We start from the raw sequence: 26389 nt of genomic DNA, 5'->3' as shown, positions 1-26389 counted from the left end.
CTGACTGGTTTTACTGGATTAGCCATATGCTTGTTCCAGGTTTTTTTTTTTAAACTGACATTAATTATGCCAGAATATCCAAAAGGCTGTCAGGGAACTGGCATTGTTTACAAGGAAATAAATATGGGAGCCTTCATATCACTTTCGCTTTGGGTTCCCTTTTTACTTGATATCATCAGGTCCTTTTTTTTTTGACAGGCTTCTCTGGCCTGGTGGGTAATTTGAAAATGTATTATCACTGAAAAACTTTATGTACTGGATTACAATCCATTCACCCCACCTTAGGGTGGATGTTTATGAAGTCCCACTGACTCTATAGGGAGTATTCCAATAATTTTTTCCATAACATATTTTCTATCAATATTAACCACTTGTGGTTCCTGGACGCAAGTCTCACGTCCAAATTTGTTGCATTGTAGGTTCTTGGACGTGAGATTAATGGCCCATACTCACGAGGGACTTTTGTCGCCTCAACACGCGGCGCGCGCGTGTTGCGGCGACAGGTCGCCCGTGAGTATGGGCCGTCGCACACGCGCGCACCCCGAACTGTCGCCCGCCGCTCATGTCGCCATGCGATTGAAACTTTCAATCGCATGGCAACAGTCGCCGCTGCCCCCCCGCCGCAACTGTCGCTAGTCCGCGTGAGTACGCGGACTAGCGACAGCAACCTCCATGTAGGTACATGGAGCTTCCGGCGGGGGGAGGAGGAACGTCAGCGACAGCTTCCGCCTTGCCGCTGGTCCCTCTTCCGCGTGTGTACGCGGAGGGACCTGGCGAGAAGCTGTCGCCGGCCTGTCGCCCACACGCTCACGTGTGCTGGCGACAGGCCACATTTCTCGCCCGTGAGTATGGGCCATTACATTCAGCACTAAAATCCGTCACCGCTGCGATCCTGCACTAATCCCATTGTGAATGATTCACATAAAGTTACAACGAAAATGTTTTCTTACTTAGTGTTATACATAGAATACAAATAAAGTTTTTTTTTAATTAACTTTTAAACCCACCAAATGAACTCCTTGTCACCTATACTTGGCCTTAAAATTTGTAAACCCCCATAATGGCTGCAGCCCATAGCGATCAGATGCAATCACTATGGTGACAGCTAGGGGAACCAACTCTGTATAGGTGCTTTGAAATATTGTTGCCTAGCAATGCATTTATACAGCACTGGGGTCCCCAAAATGTGCGCCCTGGTGCTCGCATGCAATCACTAGACGCACAGGCTGGCGATAATGGTGCATTACCTGCCGACTAGGAGTGAAATATGGCATAGATGGTATCTTTTTAACCAGGTCAAGCCAAATAATGTATATTGAGGTGTCTTAAAACAGTGGCACTTGTAATGTAAAAGTTAGGAAGGGGAAAACATGGAAAAAAAATGTAATTTTTGTGTTTACGCTTAATTTGTCTTGATAAATTGCCCATAAAATCAAAAACTTGGGAAAAAAAATTTACCCTAAGAAAGCCTAGAGTGTCTTGAAAAAACCCCAATATATGTATCACTGTGATGGCATTGGTAATAACAAGTTATTGCTGTATCAAAGCAACATGGCTAATATGCCAAAATTGTCAGGATCTTAAGAGATAAAAACCCCGAAACTTGAAGTGGTTAATCACAAGGATGGATAATATACAAACTGAAACCAATTAATCCTACCGCATGTTCATGTATTGGAAAAAAATTAAAAATTGTATCTACTGATAGTATAACTTCATGTGACCACTATGAATAAATTAATTATGCCTATTATACCTATGCTCTTTAAAGAGACACTGAAGCGGAAAAAAAAATGATATTGTGAATTGGTTGTGTACTATGAATAATTACTAGAAGATTAGCAGCAAAGAAAATATTCTCATACTTTTATTTTCAGGTATAATAGTGTTTTTTCTAACATTGCATCATTCTATAATATGTGCAGATTACACAACACTCAGCATTCAAAATGAGTCTTTCAGAGCAGTCTGTGAAGTAATGAACTCTCCTCTAGCAGAGGAAAAATAGTAAATAGTCCAGGAACAGTTGAGATAATAAAAGTCAGATAACAGCCCTCTCCACGACTAACTTAGTCGGAGAGCTTAAAGCCAATGGGTACCGTTTAAAAAAAGAAAAAGTCAGATACTCACCTAAGGAGAGGGAAGGCTCGGTCCTAATGAGCCTTCCCTCTCCTCTCCCGGTGCCCTCGGTGCTTGCGCTGGCTCCCCCGTTCGCGTCCGCCGCTGCAGGGATTTCGGAGGTCTTCGGGAGCACTCGGGCTTCCGAAGACGGGCCACTCCATACTCCATACTACGTATGCGCGAGCGCGTCATAGAGGGCGCTCGCGCATGCGTAGTATGGAGCGGCCGCGTCATCGGGAGCCCGAGTGCTCCCGAAGGCTTCCGAAAGCTCCCTTCGGCATGCGGAAGTGGCAGTATTTGACCGAACTGGTTGAATACTGCCACGGGGGATCCTGCGCGGGACTGGGCACCGGGAGAGGAGAGGGGAAGGCTCATTAGGACCGAGCCTTCCCTCTCCTTAGGTGAGTATCTGACTTTTTCTTTTTTTTTACTGCTAAACATTCACTTTAATGGCTTGTTTGCATAGAGATAACAACTGGAGTTTCTCAACTCTTCCTGTACTGGAAACCATTACACTGATGTATCTGATCTTAATGTTTTATTTCTTAGCTGTGCTACACATACAAATCATCATATCATCATTTTTTTTTTCGCTTCAGTGTCTCTTTAATGACAGTGTATAGTTGCTCAGTAAGCTGGCTACTCAGATGTTCCCTGGCCTAAGCCATCATTGTTACCTGTCTCATGAACTGAAAACTTTAAATTGGATCTGCGCTCTTGCACAGGACAGAAGGAAAACCTAGAGAAATATACCCTGTATGTATTTAGAGAGTTTAGCCCGTCTAATCCCCCCTCATCCATGTCTAATCACAAGTTGTAATTTGAGCTCTCCCCGTGTCTGCTAACTGCCACAGCAGATAAGCTCATTTGGAAGCACAGGATGTTAATGTTTGCTTCTATGAAAGCAGGAAATTGAAACACTGCAGATTTATAGTTTGATTTGTATTAGCTGTAACAAATGTTTTTCTTTAAAGGTTATTATGCTGTTGCGTATCTTTTAGAGCAGAGGGGAAGTTCTGAGTTTGGGTCAGCTTTAAATGTATGCAGGTGTACCGCATTGTCTTTGGTCTTCACCTCAGCGATTTGGCAGAACCCGATTGCTGTCCCTGAAGAGTTACTACTGTTTCTGCAGGAGCTTCCTTTGAAGTTCCTAGAGTAGAGCAGTAGCACTTCGCATTTTTCTTCGCCTCTGTATGGAACAGAACATGTTTGGCTGGAAACCAAGTAGTATTTCTGTACGTCATTCATAAGCACAAACTTTATCCCAGTCTCTTCTATAGGAGAGAGGTCTAGCTAGAGAATGGGAGTGGCATTCAGGGCCCATTCTTACTACTAAGTAGCAAAACGGTAGCGCTTAGTGCTACCGTTTCGCGTGGGTTATTTTTACCACGATTATTGCATTAAAACCACTGTACACTCCTGCGATTCCCAACAATCCTGATCAGTGCTTGTCTAAGCACTACTGCAATCGCTTGAGAATCGCGGCAAAATGCTTTAGGTAACACATTTTACGATTGCCGTTTATCATGACACCCACTCGATCAATGGCAATTGCGGCAGTGAGATCACTGTCATTAGGTTCCTATTGTGCTAGTGCTTTAAAAAGCGCTAGCGTTTCGGCGATTAGCAGGAATCGCCCTCTAATCGCCCTAGTGAGAACGGGCCGGATCACTGTGGTTCTCACTGGTCAAAATCGAGGTGTCAAGACTGGCCCCATTGTTATTGCTAATTAGACCCCAAGTAATGGCAATGGCCCTTTATTAACATATTTGAAGCACTACAGGAACAAAATACTAGGTTCAGGTGTTCTTTTCGAGGAATTTAATTTATTCTTAGTACAATAAATGGCAATTTTTTTATTTATTTATTTTTTTACTTTTAGTTATTTTTTTATTTATCTTTTACAGATGGACGTCCACAATGGGAAGTTGAAGCAAAGATTTTAGCTGAAAAGAAACAAGCGGTAAGTCTTAAATTGAGTTTCTGGTCACTTTGGTCGCATATTCCCTTGTCCCCAGTGCTGAGAACAATGTCCCCTTCTACCTTTGTGTGTCCCAGAGGGGGACAATGGTGTCTTATGGTGGACCTCGCAGCCTTTGAGGACATTCAAATATCCACATCCACCCAATGAATAGAATACAGTGGTACATTCATACACCTTACCCATCCCTGCAAAGGGTTAAAAAGGAGAAAAACAAACACACACTTATTTCAAGAGGTTTTTTTTTTTTATTATTTATTCAGGTCATAATGTGTACAAGATATCTCTTGCTAATCATGGCTTACTGGGACTTAGTACATCCTCATACCCTATAAACTGATATGACTAGTGTTTCCAAACCCCCATCTGCACTGATCAGACAGCAGACTGGCATGAATCAAGCATAGAAGTATTTTAGATTATTCCTCTTTGTATGGTGTACGTTCTATACCAGAGCTGCCCAATAGGTCGATCGCGATCTACCGGTAGATCGCGACCGCCTGATTGGTAGATCGTGGCCTCGTGGCCACGTCCCATTGAATTTTGCAGCCAGCAGCTTACGCGTCCTGTCGGACTATGCTGCTGGCCGCTATTATCTTGTGGGGAGGAGAGGGGCACGGCAGAGAGGCCAGGGGCGGCGACGCAGTGTCATGGCTGAGGGGCGGTGACGCAGTGTCATGGCAGATGGGCGGCGCTGGAGACAATACTTCCGCCTCCATTTACGCTGCCCGCCGGAGCTTTCCTCAGCCGCCGAACTGCATATCTGCCCTCCAGGCAGCCACGGCTGAGGGAGTGAAGCCAGGACGCCACCGCTGGAGCTGGAGGGAGGTAAGTTCCGTGCACCCGGGCTCCTATACCCAGCTAACCTACACTAAGGGCACCCAGCTTACCTACACTAAGGGCACCCAGCTAACCTACACTTAGGGCACCCAGCTAACCTACACTTAGGGCACCCAGCTAACCTACACTTAGGGCACCCAGCTAACCTACACTAAGAGCACCCAGCTAACCTACGCTGAAAGCACCCAGCTAACCTACACTAAGGGCACCCAGCTAACCTACACTAAGGGCACCCAGCTAACCTACACTAAGGGCACCCAGCTAACCTACACTAAGGGCACCCAGCTAACCTACACTAAGGGCACCCAGCTAACCTACACTAAGGGCACCCAGCTAACCTACACTAAGGGCACCCAGCTAACCTACACTAAGCGCACCCAGCTAACCTACACTAAGCGCACCCAGCTAACCTACGCTGAAGGCACCTAGCTAACCTACGCTGAAGGCACCCAGCTAACCTACGCTGAAGGCACCCAGCTTACCTACGCTGAAGGCACCCAGTTTACCTACATTAAGGGCACCCAGCTTACCTACACTAAGGGCACCCAGCTTACCTACACTAAGGGCACCCAGCTTACCTACACTTAGGGCACCCAGCTAACCTACACTTAGGGCACCCAGCTAACCTACACTTAGGGCACCCAGCTAGCCTACACTTAGGGCACCCAGCTAACCTACACTTAGGGCACCCAGCTAACCTACACTTAGGGCACCCAGCTAACCTACACTTAGGGCACCCAGCTAACCTACACTAAGGGCACCCAGCTAACCTACGCTGAAGGCACCCAGCTTACCTACGCTGAAGGCACCCAGCTTACCTACGCTGAAGGCACCCAGCTTACCTACGCTGAAGGCACCCAGCTTACCTACACTAAGGGCACCCAGCTTACCTACACTAAGGGCACCCAGCTTACCTACACTGGAGGCACCCAGCTAACCTACACTGGAGGCACCCAGCTAACCTACACTGGAGGCACCCAGCTAACCTACACTGGAGGCACCCAGCTAACCTACACTGGAGGCACCCAGCTAACCTACACTGGAGGCACCCAGCTAACCTACACTGGAGGCACCCAGCTAACCTACACTGGAGGCACCCAGCTAACCTACACTGGAGGCACCCAGCTAACCTACACTGGAGGCACCCAGCTAACCTATACTGAAGGGACCTATACCGAAGTACCTTTGCAGGGGAGTTCCAGGGAGGGGGGGGGGGCGGTTGCCTTTGAAACGTCGGTAGATCTCCTGGCCTCAGCGAATTTAAAAGTAGCTCGCGAGCCGAAAAAGTGTGTTCTACACCATACAAGCCTAACGTACGTTTCATGGCTCAAGGCCGCTTCATCAGAAGCAAGGAATCCACTTTCAACGCATCAAGGAGCCGTCCTAAACATATAGTTAGCAGGACTTGTATGGTTATACACACGATTAAAAAAACAAGGCACCCATAAGTATCCCAATGTCCAGTGAAAGAGGACATGTCCTCTTATGAGAGACGCACTTTTGTTGAGCTGACATGCCTGTCTTTAGTATTGAGGAGATTCGAGTTTCCCTGGAGATTGAGGTGTGTGTGTGTGTGTGTGTGTGTGTGTGTGTGTGTGTGTGTGTGTGTGTGTGTGTGTGTGTGTGTGTGTGTGTGTGTGTGTGTGTGTGTGTGTGTGTGTGTGTGTGTGTGTGTGTGTGTGTGTGTGTGTGTGTGTGTGTGTGTGTGTGTGTGTGTGTGTGTGTGTGTGTGTGTGTGTGTGTGTGTGTGTGTGTGTGTGTGTGTGTGTGTGTGTTGCTTGGAGCGTTACCTAGCTATTTAGTCTAATTAAACATCATATGACTGTCATACAGGAGATAATTATTGCAAACTCGGCTAGTCAGGTAATTAAAAAAAAAAAAAACTTTGTGCCTAGCAAGTTATGATATATTAAAGAAACTCTAACTACAAAAAGTTCCCCTGGGGGGTACTCGCCTCGGTAGGGGAAAGCCTCTGGATCCTATCGAGGCCTCCTCTCCCCATCCTCCTGTGTCCCACGGTGGTCTCGCTGTGCCCGAACAGCGGGCATGTAAATATTTACCTCCCCAGCTCCAGCGCAGTCTCCGCTCTCCACTCGGAGATAGGCGGAAATACCTGATCGCTGTCAGCCTGCTCTACTGCGCAGGCGCAAGTCTGCTGCGCCTGCGTAGTAGAGCGGACCCGACAGAGATTGGGTATTTCCGCCTATCTCCTTACGGTTTGCCGCAACAGCGCCCCTGCTGGAGCCAGGAAAGGTAAATAAATCAGCGCTTGTCAGCCTTGTCGGTGGAGGATTCTGGGACGCTTCGGGGGAGCCAGTGCTGGACTGCCTGCAGCTACAGCGGAGGGGGAAGCCTCATTGGGACCCTGAGTCTTCCCCCTACCGAGGTGAGTACCCCTCCAGGGGAACTTTTTTTGTTTTTTTTGTTACACAGTCTATTTAAAACATGCAAGCTTTATTTACTTGTCTATATTCATCAGTTGAGGTTATGAATGTTTTTGCATTATGAATAGATTGAATAAAATCACTTAGCAGAATATTTTTTCTTTCAGACTGAAATTGTTGTTGAAATTCCTCCATACCACAATAAATCAATTTTGATTGCAGTCCAAGTTCAGTTCTATCTTTGTAATGGGAAAAGAAAACGAAGTCAGTCCCAGAGGTTTACCTACACACCAGGTTAGTTGCTGTAGTTTCACGTTATCAGTAAAGCTGGCTTATTATTATTTTGTATTTATGTAGGCCTTGCATCTTTCTTTATAATTGTATCTTCGGTGATATGAGGGATTAATATGTCTTGGCAGCAGTATCACTAGTTTTATTAAGGTTGTGCAAATTTTTTTTTATTTTTTTTTCAAACAAAGTTTGAGAAAACCTGGACTAAAAATAACATCAATTCACAACCTTTACCAAGTTTTAATATGTAATGTGAAAAGGTACAATCAATACTTTAAATGTTCATTCACTGACAGATTTTGAAATATGTTTTTACAGTGAACGAGTTTAACTGAGAACTCAAGCCTTTGAAATCCTCATTTTATCAACTTTGACAGTATCTTAGCATTTCATGAACTGTGGGGAAGGTGAGGTGTCAAAACACACGTTACCATGACATGAAGTACTCACATATGCAGCTGGTATGATCCTCTGCTTAAAGGATACACTAGGTGACATGTGTATGTAGCGTGCCAAGCACACATATGCTGTGTTCCTTTTTTTTTCTTTCTCTGCTTGAAAGAGTTGAACATCAGGTATGCAAGTTAAGGTTTCTGTCCGGGTCAGGACCAGGTCGGACTGGGTCAAACTATGGCATAACCCTCCTTGATAAGAAATTACAGCCATAAAACACTTTTCTGGCTGAAAATGGCTTCTGAGAGCAGGAAAGAGATGTCAATAGTTCATAGATTTTAGTTCTGGTATACTTCAAAGCATGTGTCATTGAGCAGAGACCATTAACGAGTAAAAATTTTTAAAGGGACACATAAGGCAACCCAAAAAATGAGATTTACTCACCGTGAGTGGCTGCTGCCGGCAGGGGACGGGCGCCCCAGAGCGAGACTGCGTGGGCACCGAACAGCTGCAGGGGGCTGGTAGAAGCCCCAGGTAAGTAAATCTCATTTTTTTGGGTTGCCTTAACCACCCTGGTGTTACAGTAAAATCACCAGGGTGGCGTGCAAACAGGTTTTTTTTCAATTTTTTTTTCCTGAATCATTGTAGCTAACTTTCAGTTAGCCTGTGCAAGGGGTGTGGGCGGGAGGGGCTACCTTACGCCGCTGTAATCAGCGAATCGCCGCAAAGCGGCAGCGATCGCACCCCACACGCAGCTAGCTGCGTGTATGAAGGAAAAAAAATTGCAAAATCGACCCACAGGGGCCGGAGTTATCCACTGCAGCGGTAATGGACGAGCTGAGCTCATCATTACCGCTAAGGTGGTTAAGGGTCACTTTAAAAAGTAGATTTAAAAATAAAACTGTAGGGGGGAAAAAGTATTTTTGAGGAGGAGGATACATACAAAGGTTTATCTCATCAGTTTTTCATCTCATTTTTTTTTTTGTGGAGCAGCTAGTAAAGTCAACTTTTTTTTTAAATTGCAGATCCTCTTTATCCAGACAGTTATGCTGGGTACACACGGTGCGATTTCCCACTCGAACAGTGGGATCGATTATTTCTGACATGTTCAATCATGTTTCGATCGATACAGCTGTCGATTTTTTCATGTGAAGTATGCAAAATAGACGGCTGTATCGATCAAAACCCGATCGAACATGTCGGAAATGATTGATCGATCCCACTGATCGAGTGGGAAATCGCATTGTGTGTACCCAGCATTAGCAAGGTTCTTGAATAGTATTATTGATTTGATACCAATATAATAAGAGATGTGACTCCAGATCCTTAATGATGGCAGTAGAAAAGCTTTAATTGATGCAAAACTCTATACCAAAATAGAACAGGAGGAAAGCAGGGAATATGCCTTGTGTGCCTCCTGGCTCTTTCCAAGCAAACCATGAATTTTTTAAACCTGAAGTACAGCTGGCACATATACTCCTGTGGTAGAAAATATTATTGTATCAGTGGCGTCACTAGCATTTAGACACATTCCTCAAATGTTGGCAGTGGTGCCCTGATCCTTCTGTTGGACCGATTGGTCCCACTCGCAATCTGTTATGTAGGGACTGGAGGCAGAGCAATCAGCAAGGGTGATCAACCGCACAGTCTTTCTATAATGACGGTCTTGGATGATGTGGAGTGATATTTACTTCAGACATGTCGCACATAACTTAATTCTCCATCACACAGTTGTTTTGCTGACTGCACTGATGGGGTAGACCTGCTTTCTTTACATAACAATAATGTGCCTTTGTGACTATCTGCTTGTTTACATTCTGCCCAAACAGTCATGCTTTTGTTTCTCATTTGATCCTCTGAGTAGTCTAATATGAGTGATGCAGTTATTACATGGCTTTTTGTGAGTGATACTGTATATACAAATAAGGTTATAGAAAAATGTCCAACTAGAACAACCCAATACAATTGTATGGACAGTGAGTGGCCTTTTCTGCAACGCAACGGATGCACTTGTGAATAGAGGCTTAAAGGGAACCTGAAGTGAGTAAAATGATTTAAAATAAACACACGATGTACCTGCAAATGAATATTACATACTAACCTCACTGTCGGTTCCTCTCAGAAGCTCGCCATTTTCTTCTTACAGCGATCCCTTCCAGTTCTGACAATATTTTGTCAGAACTGAAATATACCAGTTGCTCTCAGTTATATATCAGCTGCTGTCAGTTACAACTGAATGTGCAAGGTAATGTCTATGTTTTCCCTGTGGCTCAAGTGGGTGATATTACAGTTAAACAGTGTGCTGACCAGATAGCTGTTATGGGGTAATGGCCATTTTCAAAATGGAGGACAGAGCATTCCATTGGTCACAGTGGACAAACAGGACGCGGGAGAGGAGAAAGAGATTGATGAGTAGACTACACTGGAGGTAAGTATGATGTGTTAATGTTTATTTTGATTTTTTCATTTTCAGTGCAGGTTCTCTTTAAAAACCAGTGAGAAGAAGATGGAGGCTGCTTTATTTACTTTTCAACAATACCAGCTGCCTGGCAGCCCTGCTGATTTTTTGGGCTGCAGTAGTGTTGGAATTGCACACCTGAAACAAGTATGCCGCTAATTATATAATCTTGTCAGATCTGACAATGGCCGCAATTCACGAAGATCATGCTGGAGATAAGGCAAGAGAAAATTGACCACCACACATCACATTGGTATTTCCAGTGTTAATTTACTAAAGAAACTTGCCTTATTAAAGTATAAGGATAAGTTTTCACAGTGAGACGAGTTATCTTATCATTTCTGTCCTTAAGTTACCTCCTCTGTAGTTATTTCCACATGCAGTATATAGGGCCTGTCATTAACAACTGGTTCTCGTTCCACGGTTTTTACACCTTCAAGTTCCTGACATTTTTGACACTTTAGCTGTGTCATTTTGATACAGCAGTAACTTTTTAATTATCTATGCCATCTTAGTGATACATATCTTGTTTTTTTCAGTACAATCTAGGCTTTCTTTTGGTAATCTTTTTCTTCCCAAACTATTTTTTGTTTTATAGTCCATTTATGGGGAAAAATTAGGCGTAAATGCGGAAAACAAACATTTTTTCATTTCACCCTTCCTAATTTTCACATCCCACAGTTATAAAACCTTTACAAATAAATTATTTGGCCCTTCCCGATTTAAAATGATACCCCCATATGCCACATTTTACTTGTAGCTGAGCATGTGACGGACCGTTATCCCCAGTCTGCGCGTCTTTGGAGATCGAATGTATTTGCTAGGGCGACAGTTCAGGGGGCATAGAGCTGTACAGATCCATCACTGGGCAATGGCAGAGAGTTACATCTGTAGAGCATTGGGGCCTGAAACTTTCGTCCTAGCGATTGCATCCGATCGCTACTGGTGGCAGTCATTAAACGTTTATAAACAGGTTTAGGTATTGTAGGGGTTAATAATGGGTTAATAGGCTAGGTTTGGGTTAACCACTTAAGGACCAGGCTCTTTTTTTTCCTGATCTGTGCTGCTCTCCTGCCCACAGCACAGATCAGGTTTGCAGCATGGCGATCCGACTACCCTCCCCCTCCACTAGGGGGATGTCCTGCTGAGGGGGGGGGGGGGGGTCTGATCGCCGCCGGCTATCTGTGATTTGCGGAGGGGAGCTCCTCAAAGCCCCCCTCCGCAGCGATTTCCGCCCTCTCTGCCATTCCCTCCCTCTCCCTTACGCTGTGGGCTGCGCAGGACGGATATCCATCCTGCGCCGCCTAGGATAGGCCTATCAGATGCCAGTGATCCCCGGCCAATCAGAGGCCGGGGATCGCCGATCTCCTTCACGGCGCTGCTGCATAGCAGCGCCGTATGATGTAAACAGCGGGGATTTCTTCCCAGCGTGTTTACATTTAGCCTGCAAGCCGCGATCGAAGGCTCGCGCAGGCTGTTGGAGGAGACACCCTCCGTGAACTGACATGGAACAGCCGCTCGAACGAGTGGCCATTTCCATGGTAACACCACTTCAACCTACCGACGCCTATTGGCGTTAGGCGGTCGTTAAGTGGTTAAAAGTTAATGGAGAATACTTTTAATTTGATTGGTACTATGTCACTTTGAAAAAAAAATTTTTTACTTTTACAACTTTTTTTTTTCTAATTTTATTGAATGATTGTTGCTAGCTAACCGCAACAATCATTCACTTTACCATTCACATGACTGTGCACAGGTGTGCACGGTCACATGCACGTGCGGCTACGTGCACGTGAAGAGTTAACTTTAGAGATCTTAACTTAACCTCCCTGGCGGTAAGCCCGAGCTGAGCTCGGGCTATGCCGCGCAGGAGGATTTCTCAGGCTGTACTGGGGCGATTCGCCCCATTCAAAGTGCTGTGCGCGCAGCCAGCACTTTGCTAGCCGTGCGCACAGCTTGATCGCCGCCGCTCTGCGGCGATCGGCCGCACGCAGCGGCGAAAGAGGCCCCCCCCCGCCAGAGCCCTGCGCTGCCCGGACCAATGAGTTCCGGGCAGCGCTATGGGCCGGATCGGATGCGCCTGACGTCAGGACGTCGGCTGACGTCATCCCGATCGTTGCCATGGCGACAGGAGAAGCCAAACAGGGGAACGCGTTATATACGCGCTCCCCTGTTTGCTATTAGTGCCGGCGACTATCGCACTAGAGGGACACATGCGCCCTCTAGTGGTGTTTCATGTAGCTACCACTCTGGTAGCTTTACATGAAACAAAAAAAATAAATAAAAAAAAATAGGATTTTTGCCCATGTGGCAAAAAAAATTAACCACCAGGGAGGTTAAAGACAGAAGAGTTAACTTTAGGTTTGCCTGAGGTAAAATGTTTCCTGAATACTACATGCCTTATCACCGTGGTGATAACTCTAGCAACGTTATTAAAGACATGAGATAAGCTTAGTGAATTGAGGCCAATGTCTGAAACACCTGATCTGCTGCATGCTTGTTCAGGATCTACAGTATAACTAAAAGTATTTGAGGCAGAGCTTCAGCAAGATCGCCAGGCACCTGGTATTGCTCAAATGCAAATAAATATGGCAGCCTCCTCATCCTTCTCACTTCAGTTATCCTTTTAACTTTAATCCATTTATTAGAAGATGTCTCAGCTCCCCTTATACATGGCACCCTTATAATGCAACCAAGTGCCTTTTTTCAGATGTTTGTAAAATGAACTTTATACTGTAATTAATAAATTCACAATTGCCAGAATGATGGTTCTATGTTTATTTTTTTGTGTTTTTTTTTTTTTGTTTTGTTTTTTTGGTTGACATGAAGCATGAATTTCCAAAGGTGGCCACACACGATACAATAAAATGATCCAATCCCACCAGCAATATGATAAAAATGATCGGTTGGACAAAAACAAAATCTAAAGCTTTTTTTTTTCTCATTTGAGCAGGAAATCCAATCGTAATTTGCGTTTTTTTTTTTTCTCCATATAAGTTGATCGGGAGTCGTGTTTTTTTGTTTTTTTTGTTGTTTTTTTTTTTTAAAATGAAAATTGAATGGTGTATGGTAGATTTGCAATTGCTTATTATGACAGACCCAAGACATTTATTATGAGCTTTCAATTAATTTTTTTTTCATAATTGGGTGGAACAATTGAGCACATGTTTGTGGTACAGTTGATCAGCTTTTTCAAAAGTAACAATCAATTAGAAAAATAGATTGTAATTCTTGAATTGAATACAGTATAATCTCTATAGTAAACTCCAATGGTCCAGGAAATGTGGTTTACTATATCAGATATTGTCCTAGAAATGGCCCTGGTACATTCTCTGCTGCAAATCGCCAACTCTGTCCTCCTATTGGAGGTACAGTGCAAGCACTTGCACATTTGGAGGACTACAAGGCTAAGTATACCTTAGAGCCACTAGCCACCAAGCTGTACAAATTTCTGGTGCAGTATCTAGGGCTCCTTAAAAAGCAGTCACTGAATAGAGGCAGCCACTCGCTTCCTGTGAGTGGCTCAGATACCTCCGCAGGCGGGACTTGCAGCACGTGTCACGCTAAACTTTCTGCTCACACTTGAACCAATCCTAAAGCCTCTCTTCAAAATGCATCCAATTATGAGCCACTCGTATCTGTAATGCGAGCTACTCTGATACCTCCACGGGCAGGACTTGGAACTCTACTCTCCTTAGTTTTTTTTTTTACATTTACATTATTCCTCATTTTCCCCAGGCTGCTTATTTGTACAGTACTGTATATCCAGTGCCGGTGCCATTCTTCTTGTCTTACAAATGTTATCAGACATCAACTCACTTACAACCAGCCTTAAGAGAGCAGACAATCATGGGTTTCACACTGACATATGATGCATGCACTGCCCACTGTTTACCACATCCAGAGTCCGCATCACGTAGGCCAAAAAACAGGTTTACTATAACAGAAGTTTTATTGTATCTGAGTTTACTATACCAGGTGTTGCTCCCGTAGACTTATAATGGAGATTTGCTGGGACCTGGAGAGGTAGTTTATTATACCCAAATGTTTACTATACCAGAATTTATTAGAACGAGATTATACTGGCCACCTTTTTTGGCCACCTTCAGGCTTTACACCTGTGAAGGCAAACAAACATGCATGCATCTGAAGATCTTCAGAGCAAACTACTAACAGACTGCTGGTCCAGGATTCAGACAATCCAAACCCGTACAATGTCTGATTCAGGACTAGTGGAAAAGTTGAAGTTGTTGCTTGAAGTTGTTTTTTAACAAATAAGAATTCAAACTTACATGGTGCATAGAAATCTCATATCACTTTTTTTTTCTTTTTGTAGTTCTTCTGAAAAGAGAATGCCCTGAAGAGAAGGATATTTCAGCAGCTTCTTCTTTATCACCAACCCATATAGTTAGTGTTTCAGGTCAACAAAGTCTGCACTCCAATACGCCTTGTCAGAAATCTAACCATAACAATCTGATGCCCTCTATGGAACAGGGCCTTGGATGCCCATCTCAACCACTCTACTTATCTTTGGGCAACCATGGAGTCGCGGGTATTTCACAAGGTAGGAATGTTAATGGGAGAGCAGAATGCCTCCGTACGGCATTAGAGCAGTTGTATCATGTTTCACCTTCTGCTGCGAGGTCTTCCTACACCTCTCTGCAATCTAATGAAATGTACAATGAACAGTCAAGCCTTCCCCTTCATTTAGCATCTGCTCAGGGGTATGATCCATTGTGTTTTCAGCAAGAAGGGGCAGTTCCACAGCTGGTCACCGTTGATCATCAGTCTTTGGCAATGATACAATACCATTCATCTAGCGCAAGCTCTGCATCTTCATCTCGTGCCATCACTGAACCATTGGTCCATTCAGTTCAATCAGCACATCTTCAGCAAATCAGTTACCACTGTCCAAATGCTAGACAGAATACTGGTCCATCATCTTCAACAAACCAACTGACTGATCATTCACCAATTCAACTTACATCTGTCTCCCACCACCTTACAAAACCAGGCCCTGTTTCTTCTCATTCTGGCACTTCTTCCTCTCCATTAACACATTCGCCGTTGTCTAGTCCATCTTCTCCTCAAATGCAGTCAATGCCTTACCAACGTTCCACTTCAAGTTCAGTGGCTTCATCATCCAGCTCCATGGTTCATTCTGGACATCTGCCTCCTCAAACTCACAGTGTTGGCTTGCCTAGCCTTCCCCACCCTGTCACTCTTGGGCATCATGCAATGCAGGACTCTCCTTCATTTCTCTCTGATGATGTTCTCCCTGTTAAATCTGAGCCTGAGGATGGTGAGCTAAGCTTCCAGACAATTGGCTTGCAGGACATCACACTGGATGACGGTAAGAAGTGCAGTTTGTGCATTTTTTGGGCAAAACTAAATGATTGGCTTTAACTTCAAAAATGTTGAGTGGAAAAGGTTGAGGAAGCTGCATGTTATGGGTGGTCAATGAGATGCAAATGATTCCGAGTTGATGCATTTTTTTATGGTAATTTTATGCCTCTTGAAAATGGACCAGTCAATTGTAGCAGTGAACTATTTCAAGCTGTGTAAATGTGCATAAAATTTCCTACAACTTGAAATTATTTACATTTCACTAATTAGCCTTACTGCTTATGTCCTAAATGCAGATATATAAGCAGTGCCGGATTTACTATAAGGCACTGTAGGCACGTGCCTACTGGGGCCTGATGGTGAAAAAGCGTCTCACTCCCCGAGCACCTCCCTCCCTCCTTCCCTATGCAGAGTCCTAATGAGAGGTTACTCACCCTGCTCTCTGCATTCCACTGACCAGATCTCTCAAGGGCACCTCTAACAACTTAATACTGAGGGTACCTCTGGCTACCTAATACTTGGGGACACCTCTAGCTACTTAACCTTCCTGGCGGCTATGCCGCGCAGGAGGATTTCTCAGGCCCCGCTGGGCCAATTTGCATTAAAAAAATTTTTTTGCACACGCAGCTAGCACTTTGCTAGCTGCGTGTACTGCCCGATCGCCACTGCTCTGCGCCGATTCGCCGCTAACCGCCGCGCAGCCCCCCCCCCCCCCCCACAGACCCCATGCGCTGCCTGGCCAATCAATGCCAGGCAGCGCTGAGGGGTGGATCGGGACTCCCTTTGACGTCGCGACGTCGGTGACTTCATCCCGCCCATCGCCATAACGACGGGGGAAGCCCTAATGGAAATCCCGTTCAGTTGTCCTTTAAATATTTAATATTACCTTAACTTTCTAAATTATTTTATGCTTGTAAGTTCACAATAAAGTATAAATGCATGTTTAACACATGAACTTGGGCACACTTATGTGAAAAGCCCTATTGCAAGAACATTCAAAATATCCCACATGTTTTTGTGGTCATGCAATATTTGGCCAATAACTGACACTATGCAGTGGATTTGTACTGCTCAACGCAGAATACCCTATGAGCAAAATGTTTTCTTCCACTCAAGACAGCTTTCCCTGTTAACTCCTCCCTCAAAATCTATTCAACAGTCAGTAATGTCTGTGGGGAACAAAAGATTTACATGGTGAAGCAAAATGATTGCATCTCCGTTATTTTTCAGGAACATAATTGCATGTGTGCCCAGCCTTAGTTTTTATCCCCTTTCAGCTACAGTATTCTTTTTCTTGCAGCATAGGAAACATGACTAAACTTCTTCTCCACCCATTGGTATATAATGGGATTGGTGGAGGTGCCCACTGGTGTGACAGACATACTCACCTACCCAGTAGCTTATTTGTGTCATCTTCATGAAAATGCCAGGCATTTGACTTTACACACAACTATGTAAGCCTATCCCCACTCTTCTAGCGCCTGTATTTTCTCTTCAGTAATTGCACACATCTACTGAAATCCCAGATTGGGTAGATGGGAGTGTATCAGCTGCAGGAGTGGGGAAAAGTCAGTTGAACCTGGGTGAATCTATAAAACAAACTTCAGCTAAACTTTTTTCTCCACCTGATCTCATTACTCCATACCTAAATAACATAGTTATACTACTATACATTTTGCTAACTCTGAAGTCTCCTAAAAATAAGGTTTTTACTTTAAAAACCTCTTTAACCTAATTACCCCTCCTAAAACGCCAAATCCCATGGCTGACAATGCCACAAATCACCCCTAATTACCCTTGCAAAATCCACGACTTTCTTGGTCGTGGATTTTGCTGCTGGAGGAGGCAGAGCTTTCAGCTGTAGCTCTGCCTCCATGTGCGTCTATCGGCGCGTATCTCCGCTTCTCCTATGCCCCTCTCAGTGAATAAAGACAGAGGGGCGGGGGAGAGGCGGCGATCCGCGCTGATAGATGCATGTAGAGGCAGAGCTGCAGCTGAAAGCTCTGCCTCTATGCGGAAGGAGCCCCGCGATGTCCCTTAGGTAGTTTGGGGTGATTTATGGCATTGTCAGCTGTGGGAATGCAGCATTTTAGCGGGGGCAATTAGGTTAGAGGTTTTTAAAGTAAAAACCTCATTTTTAGGAGCCTTCAGAGTCTCTTTAATTCAACAGAGCTGCAAAATGTACTGTCTGTGTACCATATTGCCTTCCATCTTTCCATTTGCAGAGTTTGACATTATGTACATATGGCATTTTGTGTGCATCGTCCTTACTGTAAATTGTTTCTCAGCATCTTTGACATAACACAATTTTACTCTGGGGGGGGGGGGGGGGGGGGAGGTCAGTGGTAATATGAGCATTAGTCAGAAGGGTCTTCGTTTTTTATAGATAATTTTTTTTTTTAGACTGGAGGTCTTATTAAATGTAATGTTCAACCTATTGAAAATATGGTATCATATATGAGTATCTCTTAACAGTTGGTGCAGTACGAGGAAGGCAGTATAATTACCACCAGAAGGTCATTCTGTGACTGTACTGAATAGAAAAGAAAACCTTTTAATAGGTTAGGTCAGAGTATTGAATTGTTTGATATCAATTGCTGGTTTATTTTATTCAGCTCCCATACAGAGTTATGATGACCTGCTGAACCCTCGCCTCTTCCCCGCTATCAGAGATTCTCACAGCCGCACATGCTATATGACCTCTTGTTAGTTATCTCGGAGAATCACGCCAGTCTTATTTCATCCCGCTGCAGAAAGACTGGCTTTTATTGGTAACCAATCAACTGGGTGTAACTGATATATGAAAGGGACTACTAGCTCCAAAAACACTAGTATGTTAACCAAGTGAATGAAATGAAGACGAAGTCATGTAAAAAGGATTCAGGGCAAGAGGGCAAAAGCCAAATGTAGGAATATCAGCATGCACACAGGCAGTAGTAAACATTAATAGAAGTAGCACGTTGCAGTAATCATAAGTTACCCCTTTATGAGCAATCTCAGAAATGAAGCGGACTTAAGTCAAATATATATATATATATATATATATGCATATATATACAGTGGGATACGAAAGTTTGGGCAACCTTGTTAATCGTCATGATTTTCCTGTATAAATCATTGTTACAATAAAAATATATGGGAGACACGCACAGTGATTTTTGAGAAGTGAAATGAAGTTTATTGGATTTACAGAAAGTTTGCAATAATTGTTTAAACAAAATTAAGCAGGTGCATACATTTGGGCACCACAAAAAATAAGTGAAATTAATATTTAGTGGATCTCCCTTTTGCAGAAATTACAGCCTCTAAACGCTTCCTGTAGGTTCCAATGAGAGTCTGGATTCTGGTTGAAGGTATTTTGGACCATTCCTCTTTACAAAACCTCTCTAGTTCATTCAGGTTTGATGGCTTCTGAGCATGCACAGCTCTCTTTAACTCACACCACAATTTTTCAATTATATACAGGTCTGGGGACTGAGAGACCATTCCAGAACATTGTACTTGTTCTTCTGCATGAATGCCTTAGTGGATTTTGAGCAGTGTTTAAGGCCTTTGTTTTGTTGAAAGATCCAGCCCCGGCGCAGCTTCATCTTTGTCACTGATTCCTGGACATTGGTCTCCAGAACCTGCTCATACTGACCGGAATCTATGCGTCTCTCAACTTTGACAAGATTCCCAGTCCCACTACTGGCCACTCAGCCCCATGATGGGACCACCACTATATTTTACTGTAGGTAGCAGGTGTTTTTCTTGGAATGTTGCGTTCTTTTTCATCCGTGCATAATACCCCTTGTTATGCCCAAATAACTCCATTTTAGTTTCATAACTCCACAGCACCTTATTCCAAAATGAAGCCGGCTTGTCCAAATGTGGTTTAGCATACCTCAAGCAGCTCTGTTTGTGCTGTGGGCAGAGATAATGTTTCCTTTGCATCACTCTCACATATAGCATCTCCTTGTGTAGAGTGCGTCGAATGGTTAAACGATGCTCAGTGACTCCATCTGCAGCAAGATGAAGCTATAGGTCTTTGGTGCTGGTCTGTGGGTTGACTCTGACTGTTCTGACCATTCGTGGCTTCTGTCTGGAAACACACAGCTGAAATCTGAGTCAGCTTTCTGTATCCTTCCCCTAAACCATGATGGTGAACAATCTTTGTCTTCAGGTCATTTGAGAGTTGCTTTGAGACCCCCATGTTGCTACGCTTCAGAGGAAATTGAAATAGGAGGGAAACTTATATCTGACCCTCTTAAATACTCTTTTTCATTGGATTCACCTGTGTATGTAGGTCAGGAGTCACTGAGCTTACCAAGCCAATTTGAGTTCCAATAATTAGTTTGGTTCTGGAATCAATAAAAGGACAACCGTGCCCAAATTTATGCACCTGCCTAATTTTATTTAAACCATTATTTGCGCACTTTCTGTAAATCCAATAAACTTCATTTCACTTCTCAAATATCACTGTGTGTGTGTCTCCTATATGATATGTTTAACTGACTTTTTATCGCAACAACCAACAATTTATATAGGAAAATCATGACAATTAACAAGGTTGCCCAAAATATACACATAGCGATAGATGGATAGATATAGATAATTTGTTTTTAAATAGTGTCCAACTTCTCCCTGTTTTGTGAATTGTTACGGTTTTAAAGTACATGAAGTGGAATACAAACCCGGAAATGGCATGTGTATTTATATATACGGTACATCTTATATACACACATAAAATATTGTAGATTGTTAAACTATTGTCAGTGGCGTAGGGCCCACGGGCGCAGCCGCGACTGGGCCCTTTTGTTCCAGGGGCTCGTGTGTGACAGGACTGCTTTACTGTCCTGACTGCAGAGTTCCATTCCTGACTCCCGAACATACCGCGTGAGTTAGTACACTGTTCCGTAACTCAGCAGTAGGCATCACCTCTATGCCAGGCACCCAGCACCGCCCACTTCAGTTAGCCCTGCAGCCAGTAACAGTCTTTAGATGGCCGGGGCCCGGCTCCTCCTCCCCACTTCCTCTAGTAAAGAATGTATTTAGCGTGAGTGGCTGCAGATTCCATGTGTCTGGTGAGTGAGGTAACTCTTCCTCTCCCTCTCCTTTACTTGCTCCTAAAGTGTCCATCCACTGACTTTTATGTTCTTTTGTATTGGCACCTCTGGCCCTGGCAAATCACAATCCTGCCTGCTTGAGATGTGCCATCTGGCACAGTGCAGCGTCTGTTGTGTGCCATATACTTGTCATCCCTCGCCTGTGCTCTCTTCCAGCAACGTCTGCTCAAATGAGGGGGAGGGGGAGATGCTGAGCAGACGCAGGGGTTACAAGCAGGAAAAGAACATCCCGGGGACAAGTATACGGCACATCACAGGGGCTACACTGTCAGATGTCAGTGCACAACGGGGCCCAGGCACATATCAAGCAGGCAGGACTGTGCTTTGTCCAGGCATGTGATGCATCAGAGGAGAAGAGAAAGTGTCTGGCTGTATAGTCCTAGTCTAATGTCCTACCATATTATTATGTATTTATATAGCACTGACCTCTCCTGCAGTACTGTACGGAGTACATAGTCATGTCACTGACTGTCCTCAGAGGAGCTCACACTCTAATCCTACCATGGTCATAGTGTAATGTCCTACCATATTATTATGTATTTATATAGCACTGACATCTTCTGCAGCACTTTAGAGTACATAGCCATGTCACTAGCTGTGAATTATTGATAATTATTACCCTGTATGTCTTTAAGGATAATTTTGCTTGTGGGGAGTTCAGCAAAATAGGTTGCAAGCAAATTGGCCTTAATGGGGGTGGGGGGCCCAGTTTTAAATTCCGCCTCAGGGCCCAGAAGACTCTAGCTATGCCACTGACTGTTGAACTTGCCTTTATCAATCATTAAAACATTTCTTTTTTTCAATACAGTAAATGAGATCATAGGACGTGACATGTCTCATGGATCCACAAGGATACGTCAAGATTGCCGGAAATCTGCAGCGTTTGGGGTACCAGAGGAAGGCTAAATTGTACAGTTGGGAATAGCAAGATGACTGCAGAAGGTCTATAGTTCATCCCAAAGCACTCTGATGTCTGACTTTTTAGTTTTGGGCTTCCAGCTTCGTTGCCTTTCTTATATGCCCCTTTGGGGAATTAATGTTCGCTATGATAATTTACATGGCAGTTTGTTACTTGGGGGTATAGTTCAGTAACTTAAATTTCTTTAAGGGTTTAAATTGTAATAGGAACTAAATAATGTAAATGGGATATGAAGGTGTCATGATCCCCTTTCTTACTGTAATAGAAATTACATTTTAAGAAAAATTCAGAATAAAATTGCCCTTTATTGTCCGATATACATCTGTACCGTCCGTATTGTAATATTTACAAGTGGGTTTGGTTGTACTGAAACTGAAAGATTATGGTTGTCCTGGAATGTATGAACAAATGTCTTGCTGTCCATACAGGAGCTAATCTCAGGGAATGCAGCAAAATCGTAGACCTGTTGTAAGTTTCTAGCGTGTGTGACTGCTGAAAACAAATCTTTAATTATAAGAAATAATTCTATCTATAAGCTATAAAAGCCTACCAATAGTTCTCACAAACATCTGATTTATTGTGAAGATGTGGGTTTGTGCATAAAGTACTCATTGCTCTTCCATCACATGCTGAGATGGAGAGTAGAGGAGGAATAGCAGATCTATGAACAGAGTCAGGAAGAAGATGTTTGAAGCTTTTTAGCTCTCCACATATGTTTAGGAGTCTGCTTAGGTTAAAGTGTACTAGAGCTTTAAAAAATAAAGATTTGATACTCACCCACAGCTTCCTCCTGCAGCATGAAGTGGTCTGAGTCCCACGCAGTGCTCCAGAGGTCTGCATTCAGCCGCGATCAGCCCCGGTAAAAGGCTGTCAGGTCAAGTCTGGGTCTTCTGCGCGGATGTCCCGTGCATACACAGTAGACCCGGACTGACACGACTGAGCCAGTTACTGGGGCTGATTGCGACTGAACGGCAGACTGCGGGAGGACGGCGTGGGGCTTATGCCGCAGGAGGAAGCTGCTGGTGAGTATCAAATCTTTATTTTTTTACAGCTCTACTACACTTCAAGGGGTTGCAGAAATATGAATCTCTCACTAAATGGTTTCTTTATGCTCCTCGATACAAATCCTCTGGGAAAACCATCAAGAAATACATGCACTTCACATAGTACTGAACATAATCATATTTGACATGGAGTATTATTAAAAGGAGAACTCCAGCCAGGGGCGTAAACTACAGAGGAACAGCGGGGGTTCAAAGCTGTAAGTGGGCCCCAACTACTACTTGTTTTATGATCCTCGCAAAATGGGCTTCCAAGCTGTGAGGGTTATAGAATGAAAACCTCAAAATGCCTGTTTGTCAGAACGGATATTAAGGTCTGTGGTGACATTTTGTGCTTTTTGGTTTCTTGATTAGTCCGTTGCCTTAAATTCGTAGCCATCTTCTTTGATTGGCAACCCAATTCCCAAGCATGTTGCATATTATTTGCCCAGTTCACAACTCTGAAGTAAGAATATTGCACTGCAGCAGATGTTATGCAATGCAGGTGTGCAAAGCAGTTTTCACTTCTGATAGAAGGTGGAGAGGTTACTCAATTGCAATTCATTTTACTGTGACAGAATAGTACAGACAGTCCCCAACTTACACATGACTCAGGTGACTTAACTGATTTAAGTTCGAGATGCAAACAAAGTTGTCTCCAGGTACAAAATATACAGTAGTTTTTTTTTTTAATTACATATTTTTTAAAAATGTTACAGTATTGTATAATGCTTTAAAAGCACATTGAAACAACATAGTTTATACTAGATGTTCAGTAAATCAATTATCCACATGTCACCATGTTTAACACAGGACTCAACTTGCAAACAAAATCAACTTACAATGTCTCGGAACTTAGTAGAGGACCGCCTGTAGTGTCTGTTGTTCAGAATCATCAGGGTTTGGCTGATGCTGGATAAGGGTGCTTTCTGGTTGCTTGAGATTCGATGTTAAAAATAGGCTTAGCTAACACAGTACTATACTTCACTCTATATACAAACCATTAATAATATAAAATACAATGATTGAAAGTATTTTAACCTTGATGGAGCCATGGAATCCAGTCTTTTAAAGGGACACTACAGCAAAAAACTGTAAAATTGTAAAATATGTGCAAACCTATATAAATAAGTACATTTTTTTTTTCCAGAGTAAAATGAGCCATAAATTACTTTTCTCCTATGTTGCTGCCACTTACAGTAGGTGGTAGAAATCTGACAGAAGTGACAGGTTTTAGACTAGTCCATCTCTTTATAGGGGATTCTCAGGGATATATTTTTCAAAAGCACTTGGTGAATGGCAGTTGCTCTGTCTAACTGCCAAAAAACTGTGTAGCCAGCAGGGAAGCTGGTCAGCATCATTGTTTAAATCCTTTTTAGGGAATATCTTTATAAAGAATAAAAGCCATGCTGAGAATCCCCTATGAAGAGATGGACTAGTCCAAAACCTGTCACTTCTGTCAGATTTGTACTGTCTACCGTAAGTGACAGCATTATAGGAGAAACGTAATTTATGGCTCATTTTACTCTGGAAAACAATGTACTTCTTATCTGTACAGTATATGTTTGCACATATTTTAAATTTTACAGTTTTTCGCTGTAATGCCCCTTTAAGCACAACAGAGCCCACAAACAGCCAGCGATATGTGCTGGTTGGTTGAGAATGCTAGTTAAGTTTTAGATAACCGGGACTGTGTTGGATTTATTAGAATGCTTGTGTTTTTTTAGGAATGCAATGGATTTCTCCAGAACAAACTCCCACAGAGGTGTTACCACTTCCTGGATTCGTATTTGTTCCTTAAACACAATGTACTAGCTTGATGGTCTCACTAATGTGGCCCAGATCAGTTTATACATGGAATATCTAGGCTATGTTATAAATTAAGGTTTGCTGGCATTGATAAAGTGAGAAATATATATGACCTAAACAGGACAAGGAAGGGGTGGATTGGAAAAATAATTTGGTAGCAACCATGTAGAGTTCTTATGAAAGATGGTATCAAATAGCTGAAGCTAAGCAACTTTGTTAGAACAAGTATTAATAAATATCCAAAAAGGACTGTTTTTAATACAAATACACATATGTATACACATATATGTGATCTTCAAACAGGAAAAAAGCATGCAAGTCGATTAATGCATGGTGCTTGAGTAATGGAAGTCTATGGGTGATGCAGTAGGTGTAAATGACAGACCGCAGTGCATTGTGGTGCACTTGCGTGGACCAACGGAAATCCCAGTGACTTACTTCCTACACAGCAGAGAGTGCGTCACTGACCCTGTCAGTGCATGCTGCAGAGTCATATGAGTGAGGTTTTTTGCAATGCGGCAGGAGCATTGCAATGCAAAAAAACAAGTGTAAATCCTGCCTGAAACAGCACAGCTTTCCAAGTTGTGTATTGTGAAATATTATGCAGACATTGAGGAACATGTATGTGACAAACTTAAGCAATGTAGACGTTTATGGCACAGAGGATGACAAAGTATGAAGATCAGAATTTTGTGGAATAGTTTTATAGTATCACTGAATCAAGTCTTTTTATGAATACAATCATAATTGTGCTGAAAAAGTAAATGATTATCATTAGTTAAACCATGTTGCTCTGTCCACTTTCATATAACTTCTTTGTTTGCTTCGGTTTGTTTTTCTTAAACAATGCACACAATATCACAAAAGGCCAACTAATAGTAAAAACAAGAATCGGATAATTAAATATTCATGTCTTCAGCAGCAGAGCCCTCTTGTCCAGATTGTCACCATGAATGTGGGGCTGTAATCTTCCCAGACAAAATAATGGACAATAAATGTTATGTAATGGTGCCCATACATGGTACAAATTCTTTTTCATCCAATCTTACCATTTCTACGTATTATAAAGGTAAATTAAGTGAATATACTGAAAGGATAATTTAGGCACTTCCCTTATATTACATAGAAATGTTAAGATTGGATGAAAAAAATTGTACCATGTGTGGGCACCATAAGAATGACAAGCAATTGCAGATCTATAATTGAAACATTACACGTCAGAGGTGTTAATATATATTTTTATTTAAGTAATGGCATGTTGTAGTTTCCTTACCAAATGGTGTTAGAACTGTAGTGGAAGATCTGTGAGGATCAAAAGTACTCCTTGTTGAATAGACTGCTAAGGACCTAGATATGTGGCACACAATTGTGGGGTGATATGGGGCCAGACCATTCACAGCGGGATCACTGGTCAAAAGATACCAGTGTTTGTGGAGAACTACAAGTGTTTGTAGATCCACTACAAGTGCTTGTAGTGTGTAGAGTGTTGGAGAGAAAACCTAGTGATCTCCTGACTGGAATTAAGAATTGGCTTTGGGTTTATGCTTCAGAGAACCATTTTCCTTGTATCCTGTAGATGAGGCCTTAATTTCAAAGTCCTGTGGATGAGGACAGTTGTGATGTGCACATAAGTATTGTCCAAAAACGATTCCTTGTCTGAATGCCAATCAGATAGGGACTGTTTTAAAAGTTTGTTGCCACA

The 26389-nt window shown here is 43.1% G+C and overlaps 1 protein-coding gene across 1 annotated transcript in view; it reads left to right on the top strand.

The window, feature by feature from the left end:
* The window catches only part of NFATC3 (nuclear factor of activated T cells 3), a 118632-nt gene extending 96477 nt beyond the window's left edge, over positions 1-22155 (top strand). The window contains exons 7-10 of the mRNA XM_068261611.1: positions 4029-4084; positions 7494-7620; positions 14805-15821; positions 21728-22155. Of these exons, the coding sequence (XP_068117712.1) occupies positions 4029-4084; positions 7494-7620; positions 14805-15821; positions 21728-21825 (1298 nt within the window). The 3' untranslated portion in view covers positions 21826-22155. The remainder of the gene's footprint in view (positions 1-4028; positions 4085-7493; positions 7621-14804; positions 15822-21727) is intronic.
* Positions 22156-26389: the final 4234 nt, after the last annotated feature.

Source organism: Hyperolius riggenbachi, chromosome 11, assembly GCF_040937935.1.
Source record: "Hyperolius riggenbachi isolate aHypRig1 chromosome 11, aHypRig1.pri, whole genome shotgun sequence".
Taxonomy (NCBI): Eukaryota; Metazoa; Chordata; class Amphibia; order Anura; family Hyperoliidae; genus Hyperolius; species Hyperolius riggenbachi.
The sequence above is the reverse complement of the archived record's forward strand: the minus strand, read 5'-3'. Positions and strand labels throughout refer to the sequence as shown.